Source organism: Chiloscyllium plagiosum, unplaced genomic scaffold (genome assembly GCF_037043375.1).
Source record: "Chiloscyllium plagiosum isolate Xiang-an unplaced genomic scaffold, Cpla_swu_hap1 HiC_scaffold_19, whole genome shotgun sequence".
Classification (NCBI taxonomy): domain Eukaryota; kingdom Metazoa; phylum Chordata; class Chondrichthyes; order Orectolobiformes; family Hemiscylliidae; genus Chiloscyllium; species Chiloscyllium plagiosum.
The window spans coordinates 24,210,740-24,237,710 of NW_028270157.1; the positions used below are offsets into that span (position 1 = coordinate 24,210,740).

The 26,971-nt window shown below is 40.6% G+C and overlaps 1 protein-coding gene across 5 annotated transcripts in view; it reads left to right on the forward strand.

Moving 5' to 3' along the window:
• Positions 1–24,070, forward strand: part of mgat4c (mgat4 family member C) — a 438,829-nt gene extending 414,759 nt beyond the window's left edge. For all 5 annotated transcript variants that reach the window (XM_043709709.2, XM_043709712.2, XM_043709714.2 and 2 more), the window contains 3 exons: positions 14,188–14,342; positions 15,615–15,762; positions 15,896–24,070. In XM_043709709.2, coding sequence (XP_043565644.2) covers positions 14,211–14,342; positions 15,615–15,762; positions 15,896–17,049 — 1,434 coding nt within the window. In that variant the 5' untranslated portion in view covers positions 14,188–14,210 and the 3' untranslated portion in view covers positions 17,050–24,070. The remainder of the gene's footprint in view (positions 1–14,187; positions 14,343–15,614; positions 15,763–15,895) is intronic.
• Positions 24,071–26,971: the final 2,901 nt, after the last annotated feature.

A 26,971-nucleotide genomic window follows, 5' to 3' on the forward strand; every position in this document is an offset into this window, starting at 1 on the left:
CTCAGTTGATAGTTTTTAATGTCCAGAAGGTCCATTCCCCCAGTCTGTGAGGCAATTGTAGGGGCCGTTTACAATGCCAAATAAAAGTATCCTGAATGTTTACTTATCGAAAATCAGGGGGAGCATTTGTATCAGGTGCAACAAATGTTAGAGAAGATTCGTATTAATAAGAGATATCCAACCTAACCGTGAGACTAGAAGTGCCTCCCATCTTTGAAGGTCTTGTTTGATTTTGTTGAATAACTGAACAAAATTAGCTTTAAACAACTGTTCAAAAACTGGAGTTATGAATATGCCCACTTAAATGTGAGTTAACATTCACCCTCAAAACGTAGCATCTTCTTAAGACTACCCATATGCGGCAGCCCCTCATCAAACTTACTAAATTGCAGTTGCCTCATGGAGGGGGAGGAGTTGATTTCCCAGACATCAGGAGGTACCAATTGAGTTCCCTGCTGTCCTTTGTCTGTGATTGGGTAGGTAACGATCCAAACTCAATATGGCTGGATATCGAGGCCTCCCAGACAAAGTGCCCACTTATTAACCTGTTGTTCATGGATAAGATGAGGACAGTTATGGACCATTGCCAGAACCCCATTGTCATTAGTACAGTCAAGGCATGGAGGGCGATGCGTCAGAGTGAGGGTTGCTTATCCAAGACTTCGCCACTTACACTTATACTTGGCATGCCAGGATTCCGACCAGGGATGATGGACTCAGGGTTCAAACTATGGGCAGCGAGAGGAGTTTCTGATTTGGGAGACTTGTTTGAAGGGGAGGTTATGATGTCTGTTGAGCAACTGAGCCGCAAATATGGATTGCCCAGCAGAGATCTTTTCCATTTTTTTTTAGGTTATGGATTTCATCCAGAAGAAGACTATGCTTCTCACTAAGCCCTATAAGCCTGATACAGAGAGGTTGTTGCTACGTTCCACAAGCACCCCTTCAGTTAGTGTCCTCTATCACCTGCTGGGTGGCAGGGCCTGGCAGGATATTAACCGGTTATGTGAGGTCTGGGAGCAAGAGCTGGGAGTGGAGATCTCTTTTGAAACATGGGAAAACATATTGGAGAATGCTTGAAAGATCTCAATCTGTAATAGGACATGCGCTACACAGTTAAAAGTTCTGCACAGGGCTCATCTGGCACCAGACCGTCTGGCGAAGTTTAAAAAAGGGGCATCTTCAGTGTGCCCCAAATGTAAAATAAGTGTAGGTACTCTTACCCATTGCTTCTGGACATGCCACAGGCTCCGTGTTTATTGGAGCGCTGTGGCGGGAGAGATAGGGAGGGTATTGAGGACTGAAGTCAAAGTAGACCAGATATCTCTCCTCTTAGGTCTACCGAATTTACCATCTTTAGACGGGCATGGGAAGAAACTATTTAATATTCTTGCATACTGTGTACGGAAGAATATTCTGATGAATTGGGTGTCTGAGAACCTGCCGGGCTTGCTGGGATGGCAGAAATTAATTATGGAGCACATTCCCTTGCACATTTTTACAAACATGGTGCACCACACAACAGACAATTTTTATAAGACATGGCAGCCCTACTTGAGTTATTTGGATATAGATTTGTCAGTTATCTTAACTAGGGTGTTTGTTAACCAGGATGATTAGATTGGTCAAGCCCTGGGCCCTGGAGGGGGTCTCCCGAGTTAATACGGGTATATGTACAATGTTCCCGTTCCTTTGTTTGGGAGCTTTGCGCCGAGCATAGCTGTTCTGTAATTTGTGGGGTTTTTGGGTTTTTTTGCTTTTCTGTTTTTTGGTGTTGCCTTGAACAGTGTTAGAGTTTGCTTTGTATTATAGGGTAGGTGAGCAGTTAGTAGATAGTAGTTGTATTGTAATTTGTGGGTTTTTTTTCTTTTTATTATACTGATATTTGTTATTGATTTTTTTCAAAAATTTTATATGTTTGTAAAGTTAAAAAAATTTGCTAATAAATACATTTACAAAAAAAAAACTACCCATATGCATTGAATTGAATTGAATTGAATTGAATTGAATCGAATTGAATTTATTGCCACGTGTACCGAGTCACAGTGAAAAGTTTTATCTTCCGAGCAATACAGGCAGATCACAGAGCTAAGTGGCATAGATAAGTAAATAATAGGTAAACAGCGGCAAAACCAAAAACACAGGTACAGGTGCATGTTAAGAGTTTGTGAGTCCATTTAGTATTCTAACAACAGTAGGTTAGAAAAAGTTATGAAACTGTCTGGTGTGTGTGTTCAGGCTTCTGTACCTTCTCCCCGATGGAGGAGTTTGTAGAAAAGCATTGCCAGGGTGGGATGGATCTTTGAGAATGCTGGCGGCCTTTCCTTGACAGTGGGCCTAGTAGATTGGTTATATAGCTGGGAAGTTGGCCTTTGTGATTGTCCAGGTCGAGTTCACCACTCTCTAACCGTCTCCGATCTTGAATGGTACAGTTGCCAGGTAGTGATACATCCAGACAGAATGCTCTCAATGGCACACATATAAATGTTGGCAAGGGTATTCACTGTCATGCCAAATTTCCTCAGCTGCCTGAGGAAGAAGAGGCATTGTTGGACCTTTGTAACCAGTGCGTCCATATGAAGAGTCCAAGAAAGCTTGTTGTGGATGACCACTCCCAGGTGCCTGACACTCTCCACTCGTTCCACCTCTGTGCTGTTAATGTGTAAGGAGGCATGAGTAACATCCCACCAAAAGTCAGTAATGAGTTAAGTTGTTCTCAGAGCATCTTTTTTGCTAGTCTTCCACCTCCCCTCTGTAGTCTGCTTTGTCACCATCTAAGATTCAACTAATTATGGTGGTGTCATCAGCGAACTTGTAAATGGCATTAGTCTGGTATTTGGTGATGTAGTCATGGGTATACAGTGAGTACAGTAGGGGGCTGAGTACGCACCCCTGGATGGCTCCTGTGTTGAGTGTTAGTGAGGATGAAATATTGTCCCCAATCTTCACTGATTGTGGCCTGTTGGTCAGGAAACTGAGGATCCAATTGCAGAGAGTGGGGCTTAGTCCAAGATCGCTAAGTTTAGTAATCAGCCTCGAGGGGATAATAATGTTTAAGGCTGAACTGTAGTCAATGAGTAGGATTCTTACATGGCTGCTCTTGGTGTCAAGATGTTCTAGGGAGGAGTGATGGGCAAGTGATATGGCATCTGACATGGATCTGTTGGTCCGATACACAAATTGGACTTGGTCAAGAGTAGTGGGGAGGCTGGAGTTGATTAATGCCATGACAGCCTTTCAAAACATTTCATGACCACTAAAGTTAGGGCCACTGGGCGGTAGTCATTGAGACATGCTGCATGAGCCTTCTTAGGCACAGGGATGATGTTGGCCCTCTTGAAACAGGCAGGGACAGTGGCCTGCTGCAGGGAGAGGTTGAAGAGAAGACCTCTGCTAATTGATATGCACATGTTCTGAGTGCACGGTCTGGTGCTCCATCTGGTGCCATTACTTTCCTTGGATTCACATGAAGGAAAACTGATCTGACCTCTGATGTAGAGGCTGTTGGGACAGGTTCATCAAGACTTGTTAGAATAGGTGTTGACTTTCCATTGAAATTCTCTTCAAAGCGAGCTAGAAGGCATTGAAATGATCTGGGAGGGATATGTCATCGTCTGCTATCTTGCACTGTCTCTTTTTCAAACCTGTGATGTCATTCAGTCCTTGCCATAGTCACTGGCTGTCTGTCTGGGTCTCTAGTTTGGATCGGTATTGGCCCTTGGCTGTCTTAATGGCTCTGTGAAGGTCATACTTGGATTCCTTACATTTGAGTGGGTCTCCTGATCTGAAGGCCTCACGCCTGGTTTTTAGCAGGTTCTGTATGTCCTGATTCATGCAAAATTAATCTTGTACCTCGTAAAGGTGTCAAACGAGCTGATGCATTGTATCAGGCAAGGCACCGAAACTACTGGATTTGACAAAAAATGAGGACATCATCCGTGTACAATGAAATCATATGTAATTTTAACCCCATTTCTGAGCTGATATATTGGGATCCCTCCGCCAATGGTTCAATCACCAATGTAAAAAGCAATACCGAAAGGAGATAGCCCTGTCGGTTGCCCCTAAAAATACTAAAATTGCTTGATCACACCCCATTGGTGATGACCGCAGCAAGAGGGTCACTGTAGAGAACCTTTGCCCATCTTATAAAGGCTTCGCCCAAGCCAAACCGCTCTAGAGTATAAAAAAGGTAGATTAGATTTTTTTTTAGATTAGATTACTTACAGTGTGGAAACAGGCACTTCGGCCCAACAAGCCCACACCGACCCGCCGAAGCGCAACCCACCCATTACCCTACATTTACCCCTTTTTACCTAACACTACGGGCAATTTAGCATGGCCAATTCACCTGACCTGCACATTTTTTGGACTGTGGGAGGAAACCGGAGCACCCGAAGGAAACCCACGCAGACACGGGGAGAATATGCAAACTCCACACAGTCAGTCGCCTGAGTCGGGAATTGAACCCGGGTCTCTGGCACTGTGAGGCAGCAGTGCTAACCACTGTGCCACCGTGCCACCCACAAGGTAAGGCCACTAAACTCGGTCAAATGCCCTCACTGCATCTAGAGAAATTACCAATCCCTGTATTGACTGTTGTTGACATGCTTGAATTATATTATGCAGCCTCCTAACATTATTAGAGGATCTGCAGCCCTTTATGAAAACCATCTGGTCCTCTTTAACAATAGAAGGTAACACAGTCTCCAGCCTTAACGCAACAGTCTTAGAGAGGATTTTAAAGTCAACTTTTAAGAGTGAAATGGGCCTGCAAGAAGCACAGTCCTCCAGGACCTTCCCTTTTTTAAGAATAAGCAAAATATTGGCCTCTCTTAGAGATGGCGGGAGATGACTATGACTGAGTCATTGAACATGTTGAGCATTAGGCCTGACAATATGCTGAGAAATTCCTTATAGTAGTCGCTGGGAAGTCTGTCAGGACTGGCCACCTTTCCACTCTAAAGCTGATTCATAGCCTCCTGCACCTCTTGCTCTGATAAGGGGGCATTGAGAAAAGACTATTGTTCGGGGATCACACCTGAAAGTTCCAGATCCTTGAAAAAGGACTCCATCTTGGCCTGCCCTTCCACACAACCCTCAGATTGGTATAATTCAGAGTAATATCTCTGAAATGTCACATTAATCTTTTTAGAATCACATGTTAGGTCCCCAACATCTTCCCTAATTGATGTATTGGCTTGAGGGGCACTCTTTTTCTGGCAAGATATGCCAGGTACTTGCCCGGATTGTCACCATGCCTATATAACCTTTGTTTTGCAAAAGTAAGCTCCTTCTTTTCTGTCTGCTTGAGCACAGAATTCAATGCAGACTGCAGTGCCGTAATCTGTAGCTTGGCCAATGAGGGCCTGTCAAAGGAAATCCTTCTCGGCTGCCTTCGAGGAAACATTGCTGCTTGCCCTTCTGTTGCTTCCTACTGGCAGAGCAGGAAATAACTAACCCCCTGGCATATGCTTTGGCCGTTTCCCAAAGGATGGATGGGCTACTAACCGAGCCTGAGTTAATGTCGAGGAACGCCCTAAATTCCTTGGCGAAATACTCCACAAACTTATTATCCTTAAGGATAAAGGAATCCATTCGCCAGTACCTCGAACCCACTGTAACATCCCTTAATCTACAGATACACTGGAGCATGATTGAGATGGTAATATTGCCAATTTTACAAGATGCCACCAAGTCCATGGTTGCCATGGGGGTCAGAAAAAATCAATCCTTGTGTGACATTCGTGTGGAATGGAAAAAAACATAAAATCCCCACCTGTAAGGTGAAGACGCCTTCAGACGTCCACCAACCCTAACTCCATACACAGATCCACTAATTGTCTAGTTTGTACAGAGGGTATTGGGGGGCCTTTGGGCAACCTGTCTACTATGGGATCCATAAGACAATTAAAATGTCCCCCTATGATAATATGCTGAGACTCGAGACTGATCAGTTCAGCAAATGCATCTACCAGAAACTTGAGGGGATAGGCCGGAGGGCAATAAACATTTAAAACATCATATTCTTCCTCATCTATCAGGGCTTTCAGGGTTACAAACCTTCCATGTCTGCCTTTAATACACTCTTAAATGGGAGATTCCTCCTAACCGATATAGCCACTCCTCTACTTCTGGTATTAAAAGATGAAAGGTAAACCCAATCAAAGCCATTTTGCTGTAGGTTCAAATGCTCCCTATCATCCAACTGTGTAATAAAACAATATCCACCTTTTCCTTCCTAAGATCGAAAATACATTTTTCCTCTTAATTAGTGAATGACTTCCCTTGATGTTCCAGGTACACCATTTAATCAAGTCATTCACCATTACCTTCTGCAGTAACATTTAGATTCCAGAAAGGAGGAACACAAATTACAAATCGCTGAGCCTTAGTGTTGCAAGATCCATTGAATGTAAAAACTACATAAACTAAAACTACTACAGTTAACAAATCTATAAAGCTATCAAAGGTTATATAGAATAAAACCAAAAAACAAACCAACATATAAAGGGCCAATGGTGCTGAATAGGGGAACTCACCCACTGCCCAAAGGGGGCAACTACCCATCCCAAATCCCAATTTCCCATTCCGCTGCCAATACAGCTGCCAGGGCACTAAGTACCTGAACCGGGCATAACCTGCCCGTAAGTAGGCATCTAGCCATCCCAACCATTTTCTCCCCCCTAGCTAGAGCTACACCACAAACACAAGCAGCAAAGAAAGAAAATACACCATGGAATAACAACGTGAATAAAGAAATTTTGAAAAAAAAACCCACCCATCCTTTGGTATAACTTAACTTAGAAACTGAAAGCAAACATCCCAGCCACCCCGAGCATAGTTTAGATGAGATTATTACCAATAAAAAAAGGAAAAGAAAGCCCCAAACAGACTTCCTCTTTGTTTTAAAGAAAAGTAGAGACATACCGAAACAACACTACTATTTTTACATAATGCTCAGATTAAGTTAATTTGTCCACAAAGTCTCTCGCCTTCTTCGACACGTAAAAGAGATGTACAGATCCATCTAAGGTGTTCCGAAGCACCGCCGGATACCTCAGAGAATATTGCATCCCAAGCTCCCTCATTCTTTTCTTGATGCCATCATGGATTTTCTTTTCTGGATCACTGCCACTGAGAAGTCCTGGAAGAACATGATATTAGACCCCTCATAAACTAGAGCTTTTAGATCCTTCTGCTGGATTCTGGAAGCTTCCTTGATTCTGTCCTTATCTCTGGAGTGATGAAACCGCACCAAGAGAGGACGAGGACATTGACCCAGACCTGACTTCTGGGCCACAACCCAGTGAGCCCTCTCAATCTTCAAGCTTCCCATTCCAAGTTCCAAGTTAAGGAATTTCAGCAATAAGTCCTCAATAAATTCCACTTGTCGCTCACCTTCCTTACCCTCTGGCAGACAGACAATCCGAATATTTTTTCTCCTGCCCCTGTTCTTGACGTCATCAACTTGATCAAGCAAATTACAGACCTGCGTCCCGAGGGCCTGGATCCTATCATTGGAGGAATTGGTATCAGCTTCCACCACTGTGACTCTGTGGTCTATCTCATCCGTTCTATTGTCAAGGTCTCCCAGCTGCTGTTCATGCCTCTGCAGCATGATAGAAATCGGAGCCAGCTTCTCCTCTATCTGCTTGCCTAACATCTCATGAGATTTTGCAAGCCTCTTTACTCGGACCTGGTAGGAAATGGAGTCCAAGGATCCTGCAGGCTAGGCTGCGGGCCCGACCTTGGACAAACCTGCTCCCTTCTTCGGCATTTCTAAATGGCGAAAACTAAGGGAAGTTGTTCTTTAACAGTCTGCTGGGACTCCATGACCTTTCCTGAGTCCCAGGATATCACGGTGATCCAGGTAGGGTAGGTTAGGACTTCATCCCGCTCGCAATGTGGTGAGGAGCTCTGCAACACGATCCTTTTAAACTGCTACCAACTTGGATTCCCCAAAATCATGTTTTAAATTGTGAATATCCCAGTCTCATCATAATCTTAATTCTTCTAGTTATCATCTTCAACTACACTCTAAAATCAACTAAAGTTCCCCTTTTTTGCTTTAAATGATTGTGACTCTCAGGTTTGTTACTGGTGCCACGAGATAGTGAGATGAGGAACAGTCAGCGAATGCAGTTTAACACGTGGCTGCGAGGCTGGTACAGGAGGGAGGGCTTCAGGCACCTAGACCATTGGGATACCTTCTGGGGAAGGTGGGACCTGTACATGAAGGACGGGTTGCACATGAACTGGAGGGGCACAAATGTCCTGGGTGGGAGATTTACTTGTGTGATTCGGGTTTAAACTAGTTTGGCGGGGGTGGTGGGAATCAGAGCTACATATCTGAGAGGGAGACATCTGCAGATGGAGAAGTGACAGGATGTAGTGAATCTATCGGGAAGGTTTCTAATGCGATGAAACAAAGTGATCAGTTAAAGTGTGTCTGCTTTAATGCAAGGACTGCCAGAAATAAGAGTCATGAGCTTAGAGCATGGATCAGTACTTGGGGCTATGATGTTGTGACCATAACAGTGACGTGGGTTTCACAGGGGCAGGAATGATTGCTTGATGTTCCAGGGTTTAGAACATTTAAAAAGAACAGGGAGGGTGGGTAAAGAGGAGGGGGTTTTGCATTGCTAATCAGAAAGTGCATCACAGCTACAGAAATGAAGGTTGTTGAGGAAGGTTTGTCTACTGAATCAGTATGGGTGGAAGTTAGGAACAACAAGGGAACAGCCACCACATTGGGGGTTTTCGACAGACCTACCTAATAGCAGTAGAGAGATTGAAGGTGGGCAGATTCTAGAAAAATGCAGATGTAGTAGGGTTGTTGTTATGGGTGATTTCAACTTTCCCAATATCAACTGGAACCTCCTAAGTGCAGATGGTTTGGATGGAATTGTTTTTGTCAGGTGTGTTCAGGAGGGTTTCCTTACTCAGTATGTAAACAGACCGACGAGGGGAGAGACCATTTTGGATTTGGTGCTCGGCAATGAGCCAGGACAGGTGTTAGATCACTTTGGTGACAGTGATCACAACTTCCTCCAACTGCCTTGGAGAGGGAAAGGAGCAGTTACTGAGCAAAGGTATATAATTGGGGAAAAGCAAATTATGATGCTATCAAACAGGAGTTGGGAAGTATAGACTGGGAGCAATTGTTCCACATAAAGGGCACAGCATACTTGTGGAGAATATTTAAGGAGCAGTTGTTGCAAGTGATGCACAAATTTGTTCCTCTGAGACAGGTAAGAAGGAGTAAGATTAAGGAACCTTGAATGATGAGAACAGAGGATCTTCTCGTCAAAAGTAAGAAGGAAGAAGGTGGAGGAAGCAAGGATCTAGCACAGCTTTAGAGGATTACAGGCTTGCTAAAAAGAAGTTCAAAATGGACTAAGGAGAGCCAGGAGGGGGCACAAAAAAGGCTTGGCAAGAAGGATTAGGGAGAACCCAAAGGCATTTTACTCATACGTAAGGAATAAGAGAATGATCAGGGAGAAGGTAGGACCGATAAGATATTGCGGAGGGAACTTGTGCTTGGAGGTTTGGAAAGAATTCTGAGGGATAGGATTTATGACTACTTGGCAGAGCATAGCATGATTAAAGGCAGTCAGACTTGTGAGCAGCTGGTCATGCCTCACAAATTTTATTGAGTTCTTTGAGGAGGTGACAAGACAAGTCAATGAAGATCTAGCAGTGGATATGCTGTATATGGACTTCAGCAAGGCACTTGAGAAGGTTACCCTTGGTAGGCTCATTCATAATGTCAGGAAGTATGGGATACAGGGGGATTTGGCTTTCTGGATTCAGAATTGGTTGCTGACATAAGGCAGAGAGTGGTTATAGATGGAAAGTATTCTGCCTGGAGGTCAGTGTTGAGTAGGGTCCCGCAGGGCTCTGTTCTTAGGCCTCTACTCTTTGTGATCTTTATAAATGACTTGGATGAGGAGGTTGAGGGGTGGGCTAGTAAATTTGCAGATGACACAAAGGTTTGAGGTGCCGTCCAGAGTATCAAGGGCTACTGCAGGCTGCAGTGCAACATAGACAGGATGCAGAGCTAGGCTGAGAAATGGCAGATGGAGTTCAACATGGATAAATGCAAAGTGATGCATTTTGGAAGGTCGAACTTGAATGCATGGCACTATGGAGGAACAGAGGGATCTGGTGTGCAAGTACATAAATCCCTCAAAGTTGCCCCCAAGTGAAAAGGGTTGTTAAGAAAGCATATGGTGTTTTGGCTTTCATTAACAGGGGGATCGACTTTAAGAGCAGCGAGGTTTTGCTACAGCTCTACAAGTCCCTGGTGAAACCACACTTGGAATATTGTGTCCAGTTCTGGTCACCCTACTATAGGAAAGATGCAGAGGCTTTGGAGAGGGTGCAAAGAAGGTTTACCAGGATGCTGCCAGGACTGGAGGGTTTGACTAATGAAGATAGGTTGAATAAGCTCGGACTTTTCTCTCTGGAGAGAAGGAGGAAGAGAGGAGACCTGATCGAGGTATACAAGATAATGAGAGGAATAGATAGAGTCAACAGCCAAAGGCTTTTCCCCAGGGCAGGATTGACCAGTACGTGAGGGGTATAGTTTAAAGATATTAGGAGAAAGGTATAGAGGAGTCGTCAGAGGTTATTTACGCAGAGAGTTGACAGCAGTTGTGGTGGAAACAGGGTCATAAGCGATTGCTGGGCATGCACATTGAGAGCAGTGCGTTGAGGGGTGCGTAGGTTATTATTATATTTTACATTAAGATTAAACCTCGGCATAACATCGTGGGCCAAAGGGCCTGTTCTGTGATGTACTTTTCTATATTCTATGTTCTATGAAATGCTGTAGACTTGACATAAGTTAATATCCTGGCCTTTGCTCTGTCTACTATAGCAGGATATCATAGACCCTGCTTACAATGGCAGTGATATTCATTTTGAATGGTAAGTACTCCATCATAACGTCACTTTTTAACATAGCTCTGGACTGCTTCCAAAGATCATTCTTTTGAAAGGCGTCTGAAATTTCCCAATTGTCATACAGATGTACAGCATGGAAACAGATCCTCACTCCCACTCATCCATGCCCACCAGATAGCCTAAATTAATCCTTCCTATTCATGTACGCATCCAGATGCATTTTAAATGTAATTGTACAAATTTCTATTACTTCCTCTGGCAGTTCATTCCATACATGCACCACCGTCTGCATGAAAAAGTTGACCCTTAGGTCTCTTTCTCCTCTCACCTTATATCTTTGGACTCCCCTAAACTGAGGAAAGGACATTGACTATTCATCCTATTCATGCCTCTCATGATTTTATATATTTCCTATAAGGTCACTCCTCAAAATCCAATGCTCCATGCAAAATAGTCCCAGCCCATTCAGCCTCAAAACCTCCAACACTGGCAACATCCTGTTAAATCTTTGCTGAACCCTTTCAAGTTTCACATCATGCTTCCTACTATAGGGAGACCAGAATTGAACACAGTATTCCAAAAGTGGCCTAACCAATGTCCTATACATCTGCAACATGATTTCCCAACTCCTATACTTAATGCACTGACCAATAAAGGCAAGTGTACCAAATGCCTACTTCACGATCCTGCCTACCTGTGGCTCCACATTTAAGGAACGATGAACTATTGCCTCTTTGTTCACTGAGGACCTTAACATTAAGTGTTTAAGTCCTGCCCTGATTTTGTGATAACTTTTTATCTCTTCTGAACCCACACCATTTTTTTTGTGCTTCTCATCAGCTCTGGGGTGAGCTGATGCTTGCTTTTCTGTTTGCACACTTTTAGCACTTCACTGTTTATCTGTGTCTTTGTAAAGTAGGAATGATCTTAAATTTGTCAACTCACTACTTTTCTGAAAGCTTCTTTCTCTTCAGTTGAATAGATTATTTTCCACTATTATTATCTTGAGGTATTTATACATTCATCCCTCTGCTGATCCCAGGTTGTTTATTGTAGAACCAGTCATTGGTAGCTTATGGTTGGGGTAGGTTGCTGTGATCACATTTCCTTTCTGTGAATTTAAAGGTCTGTTCGGTTAACAGTGCTAGAGGGTGATCCAAAAAGTTTTTTTTATTAGATTAGATTCCCCACAGTGTGGAAACAGCCCCTTTGGCCCAACCAGTCCACACTGACCCTCCAAAGAGTAACCCACCCAGACCTATTCCCCTCTAACTAATGCACTTAACACTATGGGCAATTTAACATAGCCAATTCACCTGGCCTGCACATCTTTGGACTGTAGGAAGAAACCGGAGCACCCAAAGGAAACCCATGCAGACATGGGGAGAATGTGCAAACTCCACACAGATAGTCGACCAAGGCTGGAGTCAAACCTGGGATCCTGGTGCTGTGAGGCAACAGTGCTAACCACTGAGCCACTGTGCCACCCTGTATACAAAGGAGGGAGCACTCAAGCAAGGCTGTGTCTGCCGAAACCCGGGATTGAATCGGGGATCTTTATATCTTCAGTCTAATGCTCTCCCAACTGAGCTATTTCATTTGTCAAGAAGATGTGGTTTATTGCATAATAGTAATAGTAAACTTTACCCTGAATGGTGAGGCTAAGTTACAACAAATATTAAGAGGCAGAGATAATACATCGGCTTCCTTTGACAGCTCATGCTAGACTTCTAATTCAAATTTAAAATTTAATGGGAACTAAAAGAATGTTTTTGCTGTAAACTAATGTAGTTGTTCCCCATTAATATCAAAGTATATTTGAATTGAGTTTTATTAGACTGTTTTTGGATCCCAATCATTTTAAAATAATTCCCATTGCCACTTCATAGCTCTTGAGCACTGTACATCATGACTGAAAGGTAAGTAGCAATGAGATGCATTGCAGGGAGGGAGAAGACCAGCTGTAGTGCAGAGCTTTGAGGGAATCATGGCATGGTTTGGTGGTGGGTGAGATACAGGGGAGCATGGGGTACAATGGGTAACCTGAGAGGAGACATGAAGTATCAGAAGTGAGTAGGAAATGGTGAAGGATGTGGCTTGGGGAACATTTAAAAAGATGTTGGGAGCTGGGATGCTGTGTTGGAGAACTAAGGTGGTTTTCTAACAGACACCCCTGTCATCCGTCACGAGCTCAACTGCCAAATGTATTGCGAATCAAACCTCTGTGCGAAAAGACAAAAGACTTGGGCAAAGCCACTCATAGGGTGGGTGCATTCCAGAATGCACTTGTAGTATTTCCTGCCTCCCTCCCCCAGCTACCAGTAAAATCCAGCCTGTGTTCATGTATAGGTACTAGAAGTTGATTTCCAATTTACGTGATAGTAATAGTGAGCCTCATTGTTACAATGAGAACAATGTCAGCTTCAACTAAAAATTTGGAAGGAAGCCTGTAGCAATCTCTGAAGTATTGCAGCTGTATGTTTATATGAGTTACTACAGAATTATTACTTATGTACTGCATGAAGGATAGGTAGGTAGATGTACAAACAAATTCCTGTGTATAACATAACAAGCAGTTCTTCATCTTTATGATCCATGTGTTTACAACTGGAACTTTTATAGTAAATATAACATGCTGGCCTCAGACTCACTCTCCATCTCAAGTACATCAAGGATAATGGAATGACAATTCTGCTTTGAGAAATTTGGACATCAAGTGGATATTATTTAGGCCAGAGAAGCAGAAAAGGGGAGAGAGCAGTAACATCAGTACACTTTTTCTCAAAGGCTTTTTTACTTTTTTTTCCCACCAATTCAACTATCCAGGTATGCACCTTTGATTAATACATAATTACAATAGATTTAATTGATCTATTCAGCATACGACATATTCTCCGGTTCTTCAGATTGAAATAATAAGAGATACAAATTAGAGACTTAATTTGTCAAAATTAATTTATTAAAAATTGGTTGCTAACTGCAAATGGACAGAACAGAGATGGTGTTTACTTGTTTATTAAAAAAAGTGAAAGCTGTGAACATATCGTGAAAATTTCTTTTTAAAAAATATACTAAAGTTTATTCGCTGCTTTAATGTCAAAGGTCCGCATTACTTGTTTCAAAATGTTTCCCAGAAATTATCAAAAATTAAGCGACTTATTAAATGTAGCAAATTAACAAATGCAACATTAAAATAATATTAATAAAATGGTGTGTATATAAATACGTTATAGAGCAGATAAAGATTTTTTAAAATGATTCTTTTGACTTTTGCAGGAAACTTCAAAGTTAGGATTATCATGAGACTATATTGGAAATGTGCAGAGAAAATGAGATGCTTTCGGAAGCGCTCAACGATTCCAGCGTTGGCCCTCCTTGCGATTTGTCTCCTTTGCTTGAATCTATATATGGAAGAGGACAGATACGTAATGGTAAGAAATATAAATGGTGAGGGCAATGTTTAACATTTGATCATTGTAATGTTGAATAAGTCAAACAAATATTTTAATTCTATAAAGCTAGTGTGCTAGTTCTATTGGATAAATACTTCTCAGTAATTTTGAGTAGGCATAATTTCAAAAGGTCTAGAGTGTGGTGCTAGAAAAGTATAGCAGGTCAGGCAGCATCCGAGTAGCAGGAGAATCAATGTTTCGGGCGAGGCTGAATAGGCGAGGGCTGTTTTCCCTGGAGCGTCGGTGGCTGAGGGGTGACCTTATAGAGGTTTACAAAATTATTGAGGGGCATGGATAGGATAAATAGGCAAAGTCATTTCCCTGGTATGGGGAGTCCAGAACTAGAGGGCATAGGTTTAGGGTGAGAGGGGAAAGATATAAAAAGGACCTAAGGGGCAACTTTTTCATGCAGAGAGTGGTACGTGTACGGAATGAGCTGCCAGAGGAAGTGGTGGAGGCTGGTACAATTGCAACATTTAAAAGGCATTTGGATGGGTATATGACTAGGAAGGGTTTGGAGTGATATGGACCGGGTGCTGGCAGGTGGGACTAGATCAGGTTGGGATATCTGGTCGGTATGAACAGGTTGGACCGAAGGGTCTGTTTCCATGCTGTACATCTCTATGACTCTATAAGCTCTTCATCAGGAAAGAAATAATTTCAAAAGGGACTTGATGGATAATTTTAATTCAAACTGGAGCTTAAAAAAATTGGCAATCTGTAGGACATAATGTTAATGTTGCTAACCTGCATAGTTCACTATATCGCTCTATCTTTTAACTGGCTTATAAAAGCTGAGAGTTGCCTTCTCTTCACTCCCTGAATTGGTAAGCTAACAATAGTTTCCTGTTTTCGTACAAAACTGCAGAGCAGTCAAATTCTAAGTGGCAATTAGTAGATTCACATTGTGGGTGCACTCCACCCACAAAGCCCACAACCTGATGACAGTTCAGACCTCAGTCCTATTCCTGTGCTGAAATCCATCAGTTGATGCCATATCCAACATTAATGCATGAATGTTAAGTGTTCAGACACACTCCACAGTTAAAAACCTGGGTTGTATTTGGCAAAACTCAAAATATTCTGGTATATTTTCAGTAAGACAGAGCTTAGAAAGTTGTCTTGGAACTGAAAACCATATGGGTTGTATGAGATACTAGAGTTTTGACTACAGTGGGAAACATACGATAACATTTTACGTTTGGCATGATGTCTTACACTGAAATTACAATGATTTTTCTTATTATGCAGGCTGGAGAGCAAAGACTGACAAGAGAAATAACTTCACATCAGCTTAACTCTGAAAAATATGTCCATTCGTTCAAAGATTTAACTAACCTGTCAGGAGCAATAAATGTCACCTATCGTTATCTTGCAGGTTTTCCTATACCTAGAAAAAGTGAGTTTGATTCCATTATGTATCTAGTGATTTTCAATAAATGTAATTTGAATCAATCAAAAAATATACCTTTATATAACAATTAATGTTACATGTGATTTTACTGATAACCCCTTTCTGATGATTTGTGCAGAATATTTAACAATAGGATTGTCATCAGTGAAAAGGAAAAGAGGAAACTACCTACTAGAAACAATTAAATCTATTTTTGACCAATCCAGCTATGAAGAACTGAATGAAATTGTAGTTATTGTACACTTAGCAGACTTTGATCTCTCATGGTGTGAAGACATTGTCCAAGAAGTCTCCAGAAAATTTGGCCATCACATCATTTCTGGTCGATTGATGGTTATTCATACTCTTGAGGAGTATTACCCAAGTTTAGATGGCCTCAAAAGAAACTACAATGACCCAGAAGATCGGGTGAAATTTCGATCAAAGCAAAATGTAGATTACGCATTTCTGCTTAATTTCTGTGCCAATTTATCAGACTACTATGTAATGTTAGAAGATGACATTCATTGCTCAAAAAACTTCCTATCTGCTATTAAAAAAGTCATTACCTCAAGGAAAGGCTCCTATTGGGTGACACTGGAGTTTTCAAAATTGGGATATATTGGAAAACTTTACCATTCACATGACCTGCCTCGACTGGCACAATTTTTATTAATGTTTTATCAGGAAATGCCATGTGACTGGTTACTAATTCATTTCCAAGGGCTACTTGCCCAAAAGGATATCATACGGTTTAAGCCTTCTTTGTTTCAGCACATGGGATATTATTCCTCATTCAGAGGAACAGAAAACAAACTTAAGGATGATGATTTTGAAGAAGATTCCTTTGATATTCCTGACAATCCGCCTGCGACGCTTTACACAAACATGAATGTGTTTGAACATTACGATCCTCGTAAAGCATACAGCAATGTAGACGAGTACTTCTGGGGGAAATCTACTTCAGCCGGAGATTACTTTCTTATTGTGCTGGACAAACCAACTAAAATTGACAAACTGAAAATCCAAACAGGAACTGATGATAGACAAAATGATATTTTGCATCACGGAGCACTAGAGGTTGGTCAAACTGTGCAAATAGCAAAGAAAGGAAAGCAGTGTTCTAGCTATGTCAAACTGGGCGAGTTTCAACATGGAAATATTGAGATTAAGGATATTGGTCACAAAGTTGAATTTGACATTCACTGCATTCGGATATTAGTAACAGAAAGCCAAAAGGAATGGCTGATTATCAGGAGTATCAGCATTTGGACCAATCAGCCATCAAGTTAGACCATTCAATGTTATCCCATGGAAATTGATACAAGAGATTTTGTAAATCTGAAAACAAAATCAAGGCAGCTGATGAAAATTTATCATGTAATGATTTGAAATTTACCTTCTAAAATAAGAAAAACATGAATTGTATTGGATGAGAATAAGCAGTAGACTCGAACTGTCATCCAGGAATAAGTTTTCATGGAAAAGGGTAGAAAAAGGAATTTTGTGCTCCAAGGTAATTAGGCAGTATTCATAAATAATTTCATGCCTGTCCAAAAGTAGCAGAGGGAGGAATTTCTGATGAATTATTAAACCTTTTGCTGCTAGTATCCTACTTTGTAAATTCAAGCCTTTTTCTTTTATTAATTTGTTTTTCCTATCAGCTTGCATTGCTATTGTGATTATTCTTAGATATTTACAAATGAGATGGCAAACTAATCATGATAATTCACATAATAAAAGAGCACACTTACTGAACCATTGAAACAAAACGTTAGTTTTCTTCAGCTGCTGAAGTTTTGTTTTTAAGCAGAACAGGATGTCTGTTATTTAAAGAATGACTATCAGATCTGCATATGTTCTTAGTAGTCTTGAATGAATTATAATACTTTATTGACAAAGTATCCCACAGGCCAATTTCAAAACTGAGGTTAAAATATAGGACAACATTTTTCTAATTGTTTCATCATGATAACAACTCAGTTACTATGAAAATTCAAGAACTCCGAGGCTTGATGCATTCCATTGCATGGCAAGCCATAAGGCGAGCAGATTATGAATTCCAATTCAGTGACAAGAAACTAAGACACTCTGTGTACAATTAAAAGGAGTCCTAAATCAAGAACCATTTTAAATGCAGGGCTTAATCAAGGTCTGCATAAAGATTTGTCACTCAGGTGCCAGTTGCCATGGTTGTTGGTATGTTCGCTGGGAAGTTGATTTGCAGATGTTTAGTCCCCTGTCCAGGTGACATCTTTAGTGCTTTGGAGCCTCCTGTGAAGCGCTGCTGTACTGTGTCTTCTGGAATTTATTTGGTTCCATTCCTGTTGCTTCTGGTTGCTGGTTCTGTTTGTTCATTGTAGTGGCCAGTATATTGGGCCTAGGTCTTCGTGTTTGTTGATGGAGTCCGTGGATGAGTGCTACGCTTCTAGAAATTCTCTGGATGTCCTATGTTTAGCTTGTCCTATAATTGTTGTGTTGTCCCAGTCGAATTTGTGGTCCCTGTCATGAGTATGTGTAGCTAGTAGGGACAACTGGTCGTGGCGTTTAGTGGCTAGTTGATGTTCATGGATGCGGATTATTAGTTGTCTGCCTGTTTGTCCTATATAGTTTCATGCCGCCTCTGAATGGAATTTTGTAAATTATGTTAGTCTTGCACATGATGGGTATTGGGTCTGTTGTCCTGGTGAGCTATCTAAGCGTGGCTGTTGGTTTATGGGCTCTCATGGATCCATGGTTGGAAGAGTCTGGCTGTTACTTCCAAGATGTCTTTATGTAAGTTAATGTGGCTACTGAGTTAAGTCATGGTATATCCTTGTCATGTTATTTGTCTATTATGCACCTGTGGAAGAAGCTGTGGAGATATTCGTTCTTGGTGAAGACTTTGCAGAGGTGTATTTTTTTCTTCTCTTAAGAGGTCCGGAGTGCAGCAGTGTGTTGTAGCCCTTTTGATCAGGGTCCTAATGCAACTTCTCTTGTGTGTGTTTGAGTGATTGCTGTTGTGGTTCAGGATCTAGTCAGTGAATGTGGCTTTTTGTATACTTTTGCGGTGCATGCACAGTTCACTGTTCTTTCTACCATCATATCCAGGAATGGAAGTTGATTATTGGTTTCCTCCTCTCTCATAAATCTGTTCCCTGTGAGTATGGTGTTGATAATCTTGTATGTATTCTCGCTTTCTGTTCTCTTAATAATTACAAAACTGTCATTCACAAATCTGATCCAGAGTTTTGGGTGGATTTGTGGGAAAGCTGTTTGTTCTGATCTTTGCATCACTGCTTCAGCTATGAGCCCAGAGACGAGTGCATCCATAGGTGTTCCATTGATCTGTTCTTATAATTGGTTGTTGAATGTGGAATGTGTCCCTAGTAGCCACACATACAGATGACAAGCACCACAAATTCACTGGGCCAACACAATGACCAGAGAACAAGCTAAACATAGGACAGACAGAGTATTTCTATAGCGTGGCAATCATCCACGGACTCTATCAACAAACACATAAACCTAGACCCAATATACCGGCCAATACAATGCACAATCAGAACCGGAAACCGGGAGCAGCAAGAACAGAACCAAACATATTCCCGAAGAGACAGTACAGCAGTGTTTCACAGGAGGCTCTGAAGCACTGAAGATGTCACCTGGACAGGGGATGAAATATCTGCAAATCAACTTCCCAGCTTGACAAACATACCCCCAACCAATGTGGGGCTTGAACATGTAATGTGTACTTGATGGGCTGAATAGCCCACTTCAGCTCCTATATCTGAAGTTCTTATGCTCCAAATACTTCTGGTACATACATAGTACAACTTTCTTAAATGGAACAACTAACTTTCAAGCAAATTCTATTTAGTTAGAGGTACAATAACATTTCTAAGTGTATGCCATACAGCACTAAGTGGTAGAAAGATTTCAAGGAAAAAATTTTAAAAATGTGTAATTAAAAAATTTGTAATGGGGCTTTAATGATCAAAATATGGATTGAGATATTGAGAGTGTACAATCAGAGGGAGATGAGTTTTTAAAATAAAAACAAAGTACTTGGGAAGCTCAACAGTACAGGCTGGATCTGTGGAGAGAGAAACAAAGTTAATGTTTCGAGTCCAATATTACTCTTTTGTAGAACTCTCTTGTTTTGTTTGTTAATGTTATGAAGGAGAGAGAGAGAGAGAGAAAGAGAGAGAGAGAGTTTTAAAATAGATGTGAGGAGGTGTAGTCAAGGTAAATATGGGAATTGATGAGTTTGTAGTGGATACTAATGGACAGTCTATCTCCAAAAGTGGAAATAGTCAAGTCAAGGAATGGAAGTGTCAGAGATGGACCAAGTGAGAGTAGGCTAGAAATTGGAAGTAAGGTTTTTTTTCCAATTTTGGACAAAAGCAGGAAGCAGCATTGATGTATTGGAGAAAGAGTTGTGTAATGGGACCCTGATTAGGACTCAGAAGGTTTCATATACCCCACAAAGAGGCAGGCATGATTGGAACCCATTGCTAAGGTGTCTAGAGTTTCTGAAGTGTATTCAGGAAAGTTTTCTTCATCAGTATGTTTCCAATCCAAAGAGAAAGATATATTGCTGGATCTCATCCTGGGAAATGAGGTGAGTCAAATAGGTCAAGTAACCATGGAGGATCATTTAGTAAATTGAGATTGTACCATAAGGGAGAGGTTAGCTTTGGAAAAGGACAAAGACTGAACAGGAGTAAAATGAATAAATTAATGGGGGTCCAACTTCAATGGAGTAAGAATGGACCAGCTGAGATAAATTGCAATCATCAATTGGCAGGCAAAATTGTACCTGAACAATTGGCTGCTTTTAAAGGGATCATTTGAGAAAAGTTTTGATACATTCCCACATTGGAGAAGAGAAACTGAGCCAGAGTTTGGTTAATGATGAAAGAAGTAAAGAGTAAGATGGAACAGATAAAAGATGTGTGTATCTTATGTCAGAGTGATAACACAAATGAGTACCAAGTGTAAATTTCAGAAGGATATGAAAGAGAAATAGAGAGCATGAAAAGAGACTGGCAGCCAACAAAGGGAATTCAAAAATCTTTTATATCCTTATAAATAGGAAAAGGTAGGTAAAATCTGAAGTAAGGTTGAGATGAAAGTAAAGAATATACACCTAAGGATAGAGGGTACATTCAGATTTTATATGAGGATGCTGAATCTATTTTCACCAAGATGAAGATGCTGCCAACATCAAAGTCAAAGGCATAGTTAAAAAACTCAATTCCTGAAAACAGATTAAGAGGAGCTATTAAAAAGATTACCTGTAATTAAAGTTGATACGTCACAAGGACCTGGATGTGAAAGAAGTTTAGGATATTGAGGGAAGTTGGGTTGAAATTATAAATGCACTTGTGCTATTTTTTCTGACTCATATAAAAGAACACACCCAGCTCCCTCTGTGCTATAATAAACTCCAGTCTCTTTCAATTTAAATAATGTTCTGTTTTTCTATTCTTCTTGCTTTATCCACATTAAGCTCCATCTGGCAAATTTTGTCCACTCTCTATTGTTCTCTATATCCCTTTGTAGATTCTTTGTACCTTTGCAACTTGATTTCCTACCCATTTTTGTATCCGCAGAAAATTTGGTTGCAGTACAGCTGTCCTTCATCAAAGATATGACTATAGATTGTAAATAGTTGATATCCCAACAATGACCCCACAACACACCACGAGTTTAGAGTTTACAACCTAAAAATTGACCTTTTATCCTGACTGTTCCTATTATTTAACCAATCGTCTATGTGTGCTGGGATATCATCACAACACTGTCAACTCATATGTTGTCCATTTTTATATTGCACTTTACTGAATGCCTTTTGGAAATCCAAATACACTACATGTACTGTACCTTTTTCTTTACACACACAGCTTCTTATATCCTGAAAGAATTCTAATAAATTTGTCAAATAGAATTTCTCTTTCACGTGACCATGTTGACTCTGCCTGATTATAATTGGATTTTCTAAATGTCTTGCCACTACTTCCTTAGTGGGTTTTAGTGTTTTCACAAGGATTGACATCGAGCTCCTGTTTTTAGTGTCCCACCTTTCTCTGAAAGGTTATATTTGTCTTTATATTTAAATGGTGAAATAAGTACCTTTAGATGGACAGATTTTTAATTCTTAATGGTTGAATTGTAATGGGGAGTGGGCAGGAAAGTGGAGTATAGACTGAGATGAGATCAGCCATGACCATATTAAATTAGAGACAAAAAACTGCAGATGCTGGAATCTAAAATAGACAGGCAGGAGGCTGGAAGAACACAGCAAGCCGGGCAGCATCAGGAGGTGAAGTCAGCAAGTCCTGAAGAAGGGTTACACCCAAAACATCGACTTCTCCATCTCCTGATGACAATATTAAATGACAGAGTAAGCTCGAGGGGCTGAATGGCCTACACCTGCTCTTAGTTCTTATGTTTAGTAAATCTCAAAAAGGTAATCAGCTATATATTTTACTGAGAAAATTCAACGAGGCTACAGGGAAAATGCAGAAGAATGGGATCATTGGGTCATTCCTCAAAATACTGACACAATGAGCTGAGATGTTGCACAATTCAAAGTTTGTCTTCTCTGGTTGCATCTGACGTGTTAGAAATTAAATAAATTATATGCTACAGAGGGGATATACTACAGAGGCCTGTAAACTCATTAACTATGAAAAAGTCATGACTTGTGACACTTGGATTGGATGATGTGTATATAAAAAAAAACAGCTTCATCTAGTTATTAAGATATCTATTTACTAAGATATTTAATTTTTTAAAATCATGTTGAACTTCCAAAATCCTGAATACAGGATACCAAGATTGAAAAAAGCTCAGAAAAATTGGTTAAATCAGAAACTATTGATTATTAATGCCAAGAGGTCATTTTGAAATGGCGGCACAGTAGCACAGTGGTTAGTACTGCTGCATCACAGTGCCAGGGACTTAGGTTTGATTCCAGCCTTCTGACATTTGCATGTTCTCCTTATGTCTGCATGGGATTTCTCCAGGTGCTCCATTTCCTCCCATAGTCCAAAGGTGTGCAGGTTAGTTGCATTGGCCATGGTAATGTGCTCTGTAGTGTCCATGGATATAGGCTGGGGATTAGCCATAATAAATGTGATGTTATGGGGATAGGGTGGGACAGTCTTCAGAGGTTCAGTGCAGATTCAATGGACCAAATGGCCTCTTTCTTCACTGTAGGGATTCTATGAAAGCAAAAAATCTATAGGACAGTTTGTTGAGCACCTGTTTTCAGAAAAGACAACATGAGGTCATAAAGAGATTGCAATCAATTAGATTTGATGATTTTAAAAAATCTTGGCAATAGCTGAATGAATTTGTTTAATGACTCTCTGAAGAGCTATAGCTCATTGGTGATGAACCAAACACTTAGCACTGGAAATTCCTTGATATTGTGCAAAGAGATGAGCAAAATAAATAGTGCAGGATCATCCCAGTTAAAGTTTGCAAATGCCAAGGTTTGGTAAGAAATTCCATAAAAACAAATTGTTTCAAAACTTGCCAAACAAGGTTCTGAAATTCCCATTGATGTATGTGCAAATTTGTACTTGTTGATGCAGGAGGAATTAATCCTCCTAACAGCACAAAATTATTATTGAGTTATGGTCTGGATTTCCAACTTCATTTCTACTGCTAGCCAGCTGCATTGATTTGGAAAATACCAATTAACACGGTTACAGAATTTTATTTGAAGTAGTAACCCACAATCTTTTAACTCACTCTGCCCCTTGTAAACAGTAGAGACGACGGGAGACAAAAAGCTGGCATTCATTGTAAAAATCAGTATTTCCCAAAAGAGCCTCTCACTCCTACAAAAATACTGATATAAATTCATTTTTAAGTGGACGTTTATACCAATAGAGAAGTAAAAATCTAGGTGCACTTTGTACCTGCTCAACCAAGGACACTCTTTAAAACGAACACCCAGAGGAGATGGTATAATTTGTATTAGGTGCTCTTATGTATCTCAATGAAAATTCACATATTTACCATAGATGATGCAATTAAGTGGGGTTGCACTAAACAAATAATGCTAATGCCAATAAATATGGACTGGGGAGGGGAGATGGAATTAAGCCCCTGAGGCTTATTTAATTATGTTTTGTAACAAAATACTTCTTGTCTGTCTAGAATTTGTAGTTTAATTTGTATTGTCTGACACAATAATTTATTGTGTATCCATGGATGTCTTTTATCCTGAAATTTTGTAAGAAAAATGTCAGCTGTTCTGCACTTTGTACAGTGATCTGTTTGTCAAGTGTTTTGATCTTAAAAATGTTTTATTGTACTTTTGCTTTTCAGATCTGTTTTGAAATAGTTTGCAACAGCAAAATATAGCTACATGCTGTTTCGCAAATAATTAGCCACATAGTTTCTTACTTACCAAGCAAGAGAAAAGAAAACACTGGTCTATGACTGAACATGTGTAATGTGTAATGTGTAATGGAAACAGCACCCTCTTTCTCTGCAGCATACAGCAGAAACAGCTGTGACTTTCCTATTTCCTATATGACTCTCTTATTGTACAAAGCTATACTATATAGTCACTATGAGGCCAATGCAAAAAATAGGCCATTAATTTGTTGCGTAATAAAATCATCAAATCATACACTGCAGAAGGAGACAACTCAGGCCACTGATCCTGAGCTAGCTCTTTGAAAAAAGCCATCCAATCAGTCTTGCTCTCCCACATTTACCATATAATGCTGAAATGATTTTCTCCTAGTATTTATATAACTCTCACTGCTATTGCCACCCACAAAAGCAGAATCACAGACATACTACAGCACTGAAGGAGGCCATTTGGCTCAAAGTGCCCACACTTCCTCTCAAGATTAGCATTATGACTGGGAAATAATGCAAATGGAGGGTCAACATGTCCCTGTAAAGCTGAAGAGTGAGACCAAATTGTTGAGAAAATTCTGGATATCAAAAGAACTCTACAGGATTGGATAATACTCCAGATGAGGTCGAACAAATACCTTATAGAAGTTCACCATTATCTCTTTGCTTTTGTACTCCATGTCCCTATGAATGAAGTACAATATACCTTGTGCTGTATTAACAGCTTTCTTCATCTGTCCTGCCATCTTCAATGATCTGTGTGTATATTCATCCAGATCCCTCTGCTCTTACATCCACGCTAGAATTCTATCCCTTATTTTGTATCGTCTGTCCATGTTCTTCCTTCCAAAATGCATCAGCCACATTTCTCTACATGGAAAATCATCTGCCACCAACTGCCTACACAATCAATTTGCCTTTTTTTTTAAGTTCTGCATTGTCCTCCTCACAATTTATAATTCTTCCAAATTTCATATCATCTGCAATCTTTGAAATACACGTAGACACTTAGTTCCCCATACATGTAGACACTTAGATCAAACTATTTCTATCAGGAAACATAAGGGTCCCTATATGAAGCCTAGGAACTCTACTACAAACCATCCCCGGCCCTAAAAATATCAATTAATCATTATTTTCTATTTCCTATCACTCAGTCAATTTTGTATAAGTATTACTGGTGTCCCTTTTATTCTATGAACTATAATTTTCACGCAACACTGTTGTGTGTCACTGTATTGAGCACCTTCTGGAAGTCTGTGTTCACCACATCAACAGCATCACCCTTGCTGTTACTAATTCAAAAAATTCCAGTCAATTTGTTAACATAATATCCCCATTAGAAATTCATTTAACTTGTCCTAATCAATGACATTTTTCTATGTGATTAGGCATTCTATCCCAAATAATTGTTTCTAGTAGCTTCACCATCACTGAAGTTAAACTGACTAGCCTTTAATTGCGGGTCTTATTCTTACAATTTTTTTAGCATGGGTGTGACGCTTGCAATTCCCCAGTTGTCTGGTATTTCAAGGTACCCATCAGGCTGTGCAGTCCAAGATCACTAAATAAATAATATCAACATCATCTCCTCAGCTTTACAAATAATTAAATGCTTTCAAAGTCTTCCTATTGATGCTTATAGTGCAAACACGTAAGTTTTTTTTTACAGGGCTAAGTCAATTAAAGAGACTGTATATGTGTTGTAAATAATACTTTACAGGTGTAGGAGAGAATAACAGCTACAGAGAAGGTGCAGAGAAAGATCAATTCTAATATATGAGATTAGATTAGATTAGATTAGATTAGATTCCCTACAGTGTGGAAACAGGCCTTTGGCCCAACAAGTCCACACCGATCCTCCGAAGAGTAACCCACCCAGACCCATTCCCCTACATTGACCCCTGACTAATGCATCTAACACTATGGACAATTTAGCATGGCCAATTCACCTAACCTGCATATCTTTGGATTGTGGGAGGAAACCGGAGCACCTGGAGGAAACCCACGCAGATACGGGAGAATGTGCAAACTCCACACAGACAGTTGCCTGAAGCAGGAATTGAACCCTGGTGCTGTGAGGCAGCAGTGCTAACCACTGAACCGCTGTGCCGCACCCGAACCACCGTGCCGCCCCCTGAACCACAGTGCCACCCCTGGCTTCCAAGAGGTTATTACCAGAGCCGGGAAAAATTGGCTTTGGGTGCATGACCATTCATAAGTCTCATAACAGCAGGGAAGAAGCTGTTCTTACCACTCTGCTGGTACGTGTTTTCAAATTTTTGTATATTTTGCCCAATGGAATAGGGTGGAAGAGAGTACAACCAAAGTGGGAGAGATCTTTGATTATGTTGGTTGCTTTCCTACAGCAGTGGGACAGTGTAGACAGAGTTAATGGATGGAAAGGTAGCTTTTGTGATGGACTAGGCTGCATTCACAACTCTCCATAGTTTCTTGTGGTCTTAGGTGGAGTAGTTGGCATAGCAAGCTGTGATGTATCCTGACAGGATGCTTTTTATGGTGCTTGTATAAAAATTGCCCAGTTAGAATATGAAACGTATACCAAAGAAATAGTGACTGTGTGAAAATCGCAGTGGATTTAATTCTGATTAGTCCTACACTTCCAAAGCACATTCCAAAAATCACTGCATCTTCAGTCAACACATGGGAAATGGATACTGCTGGTCTAATCAATGTGCACCTACACTGCCTTGGAACAGGATGTTGGTTATGCTAATGTGAGTACTGTGCTCCCACCATACCCACCAGAGGGAAAAACTAACTATTAAAATAAAGTAGTACTTGAAACTGAATGTGCTGATTACACTACATTTTGAAGTGTAAA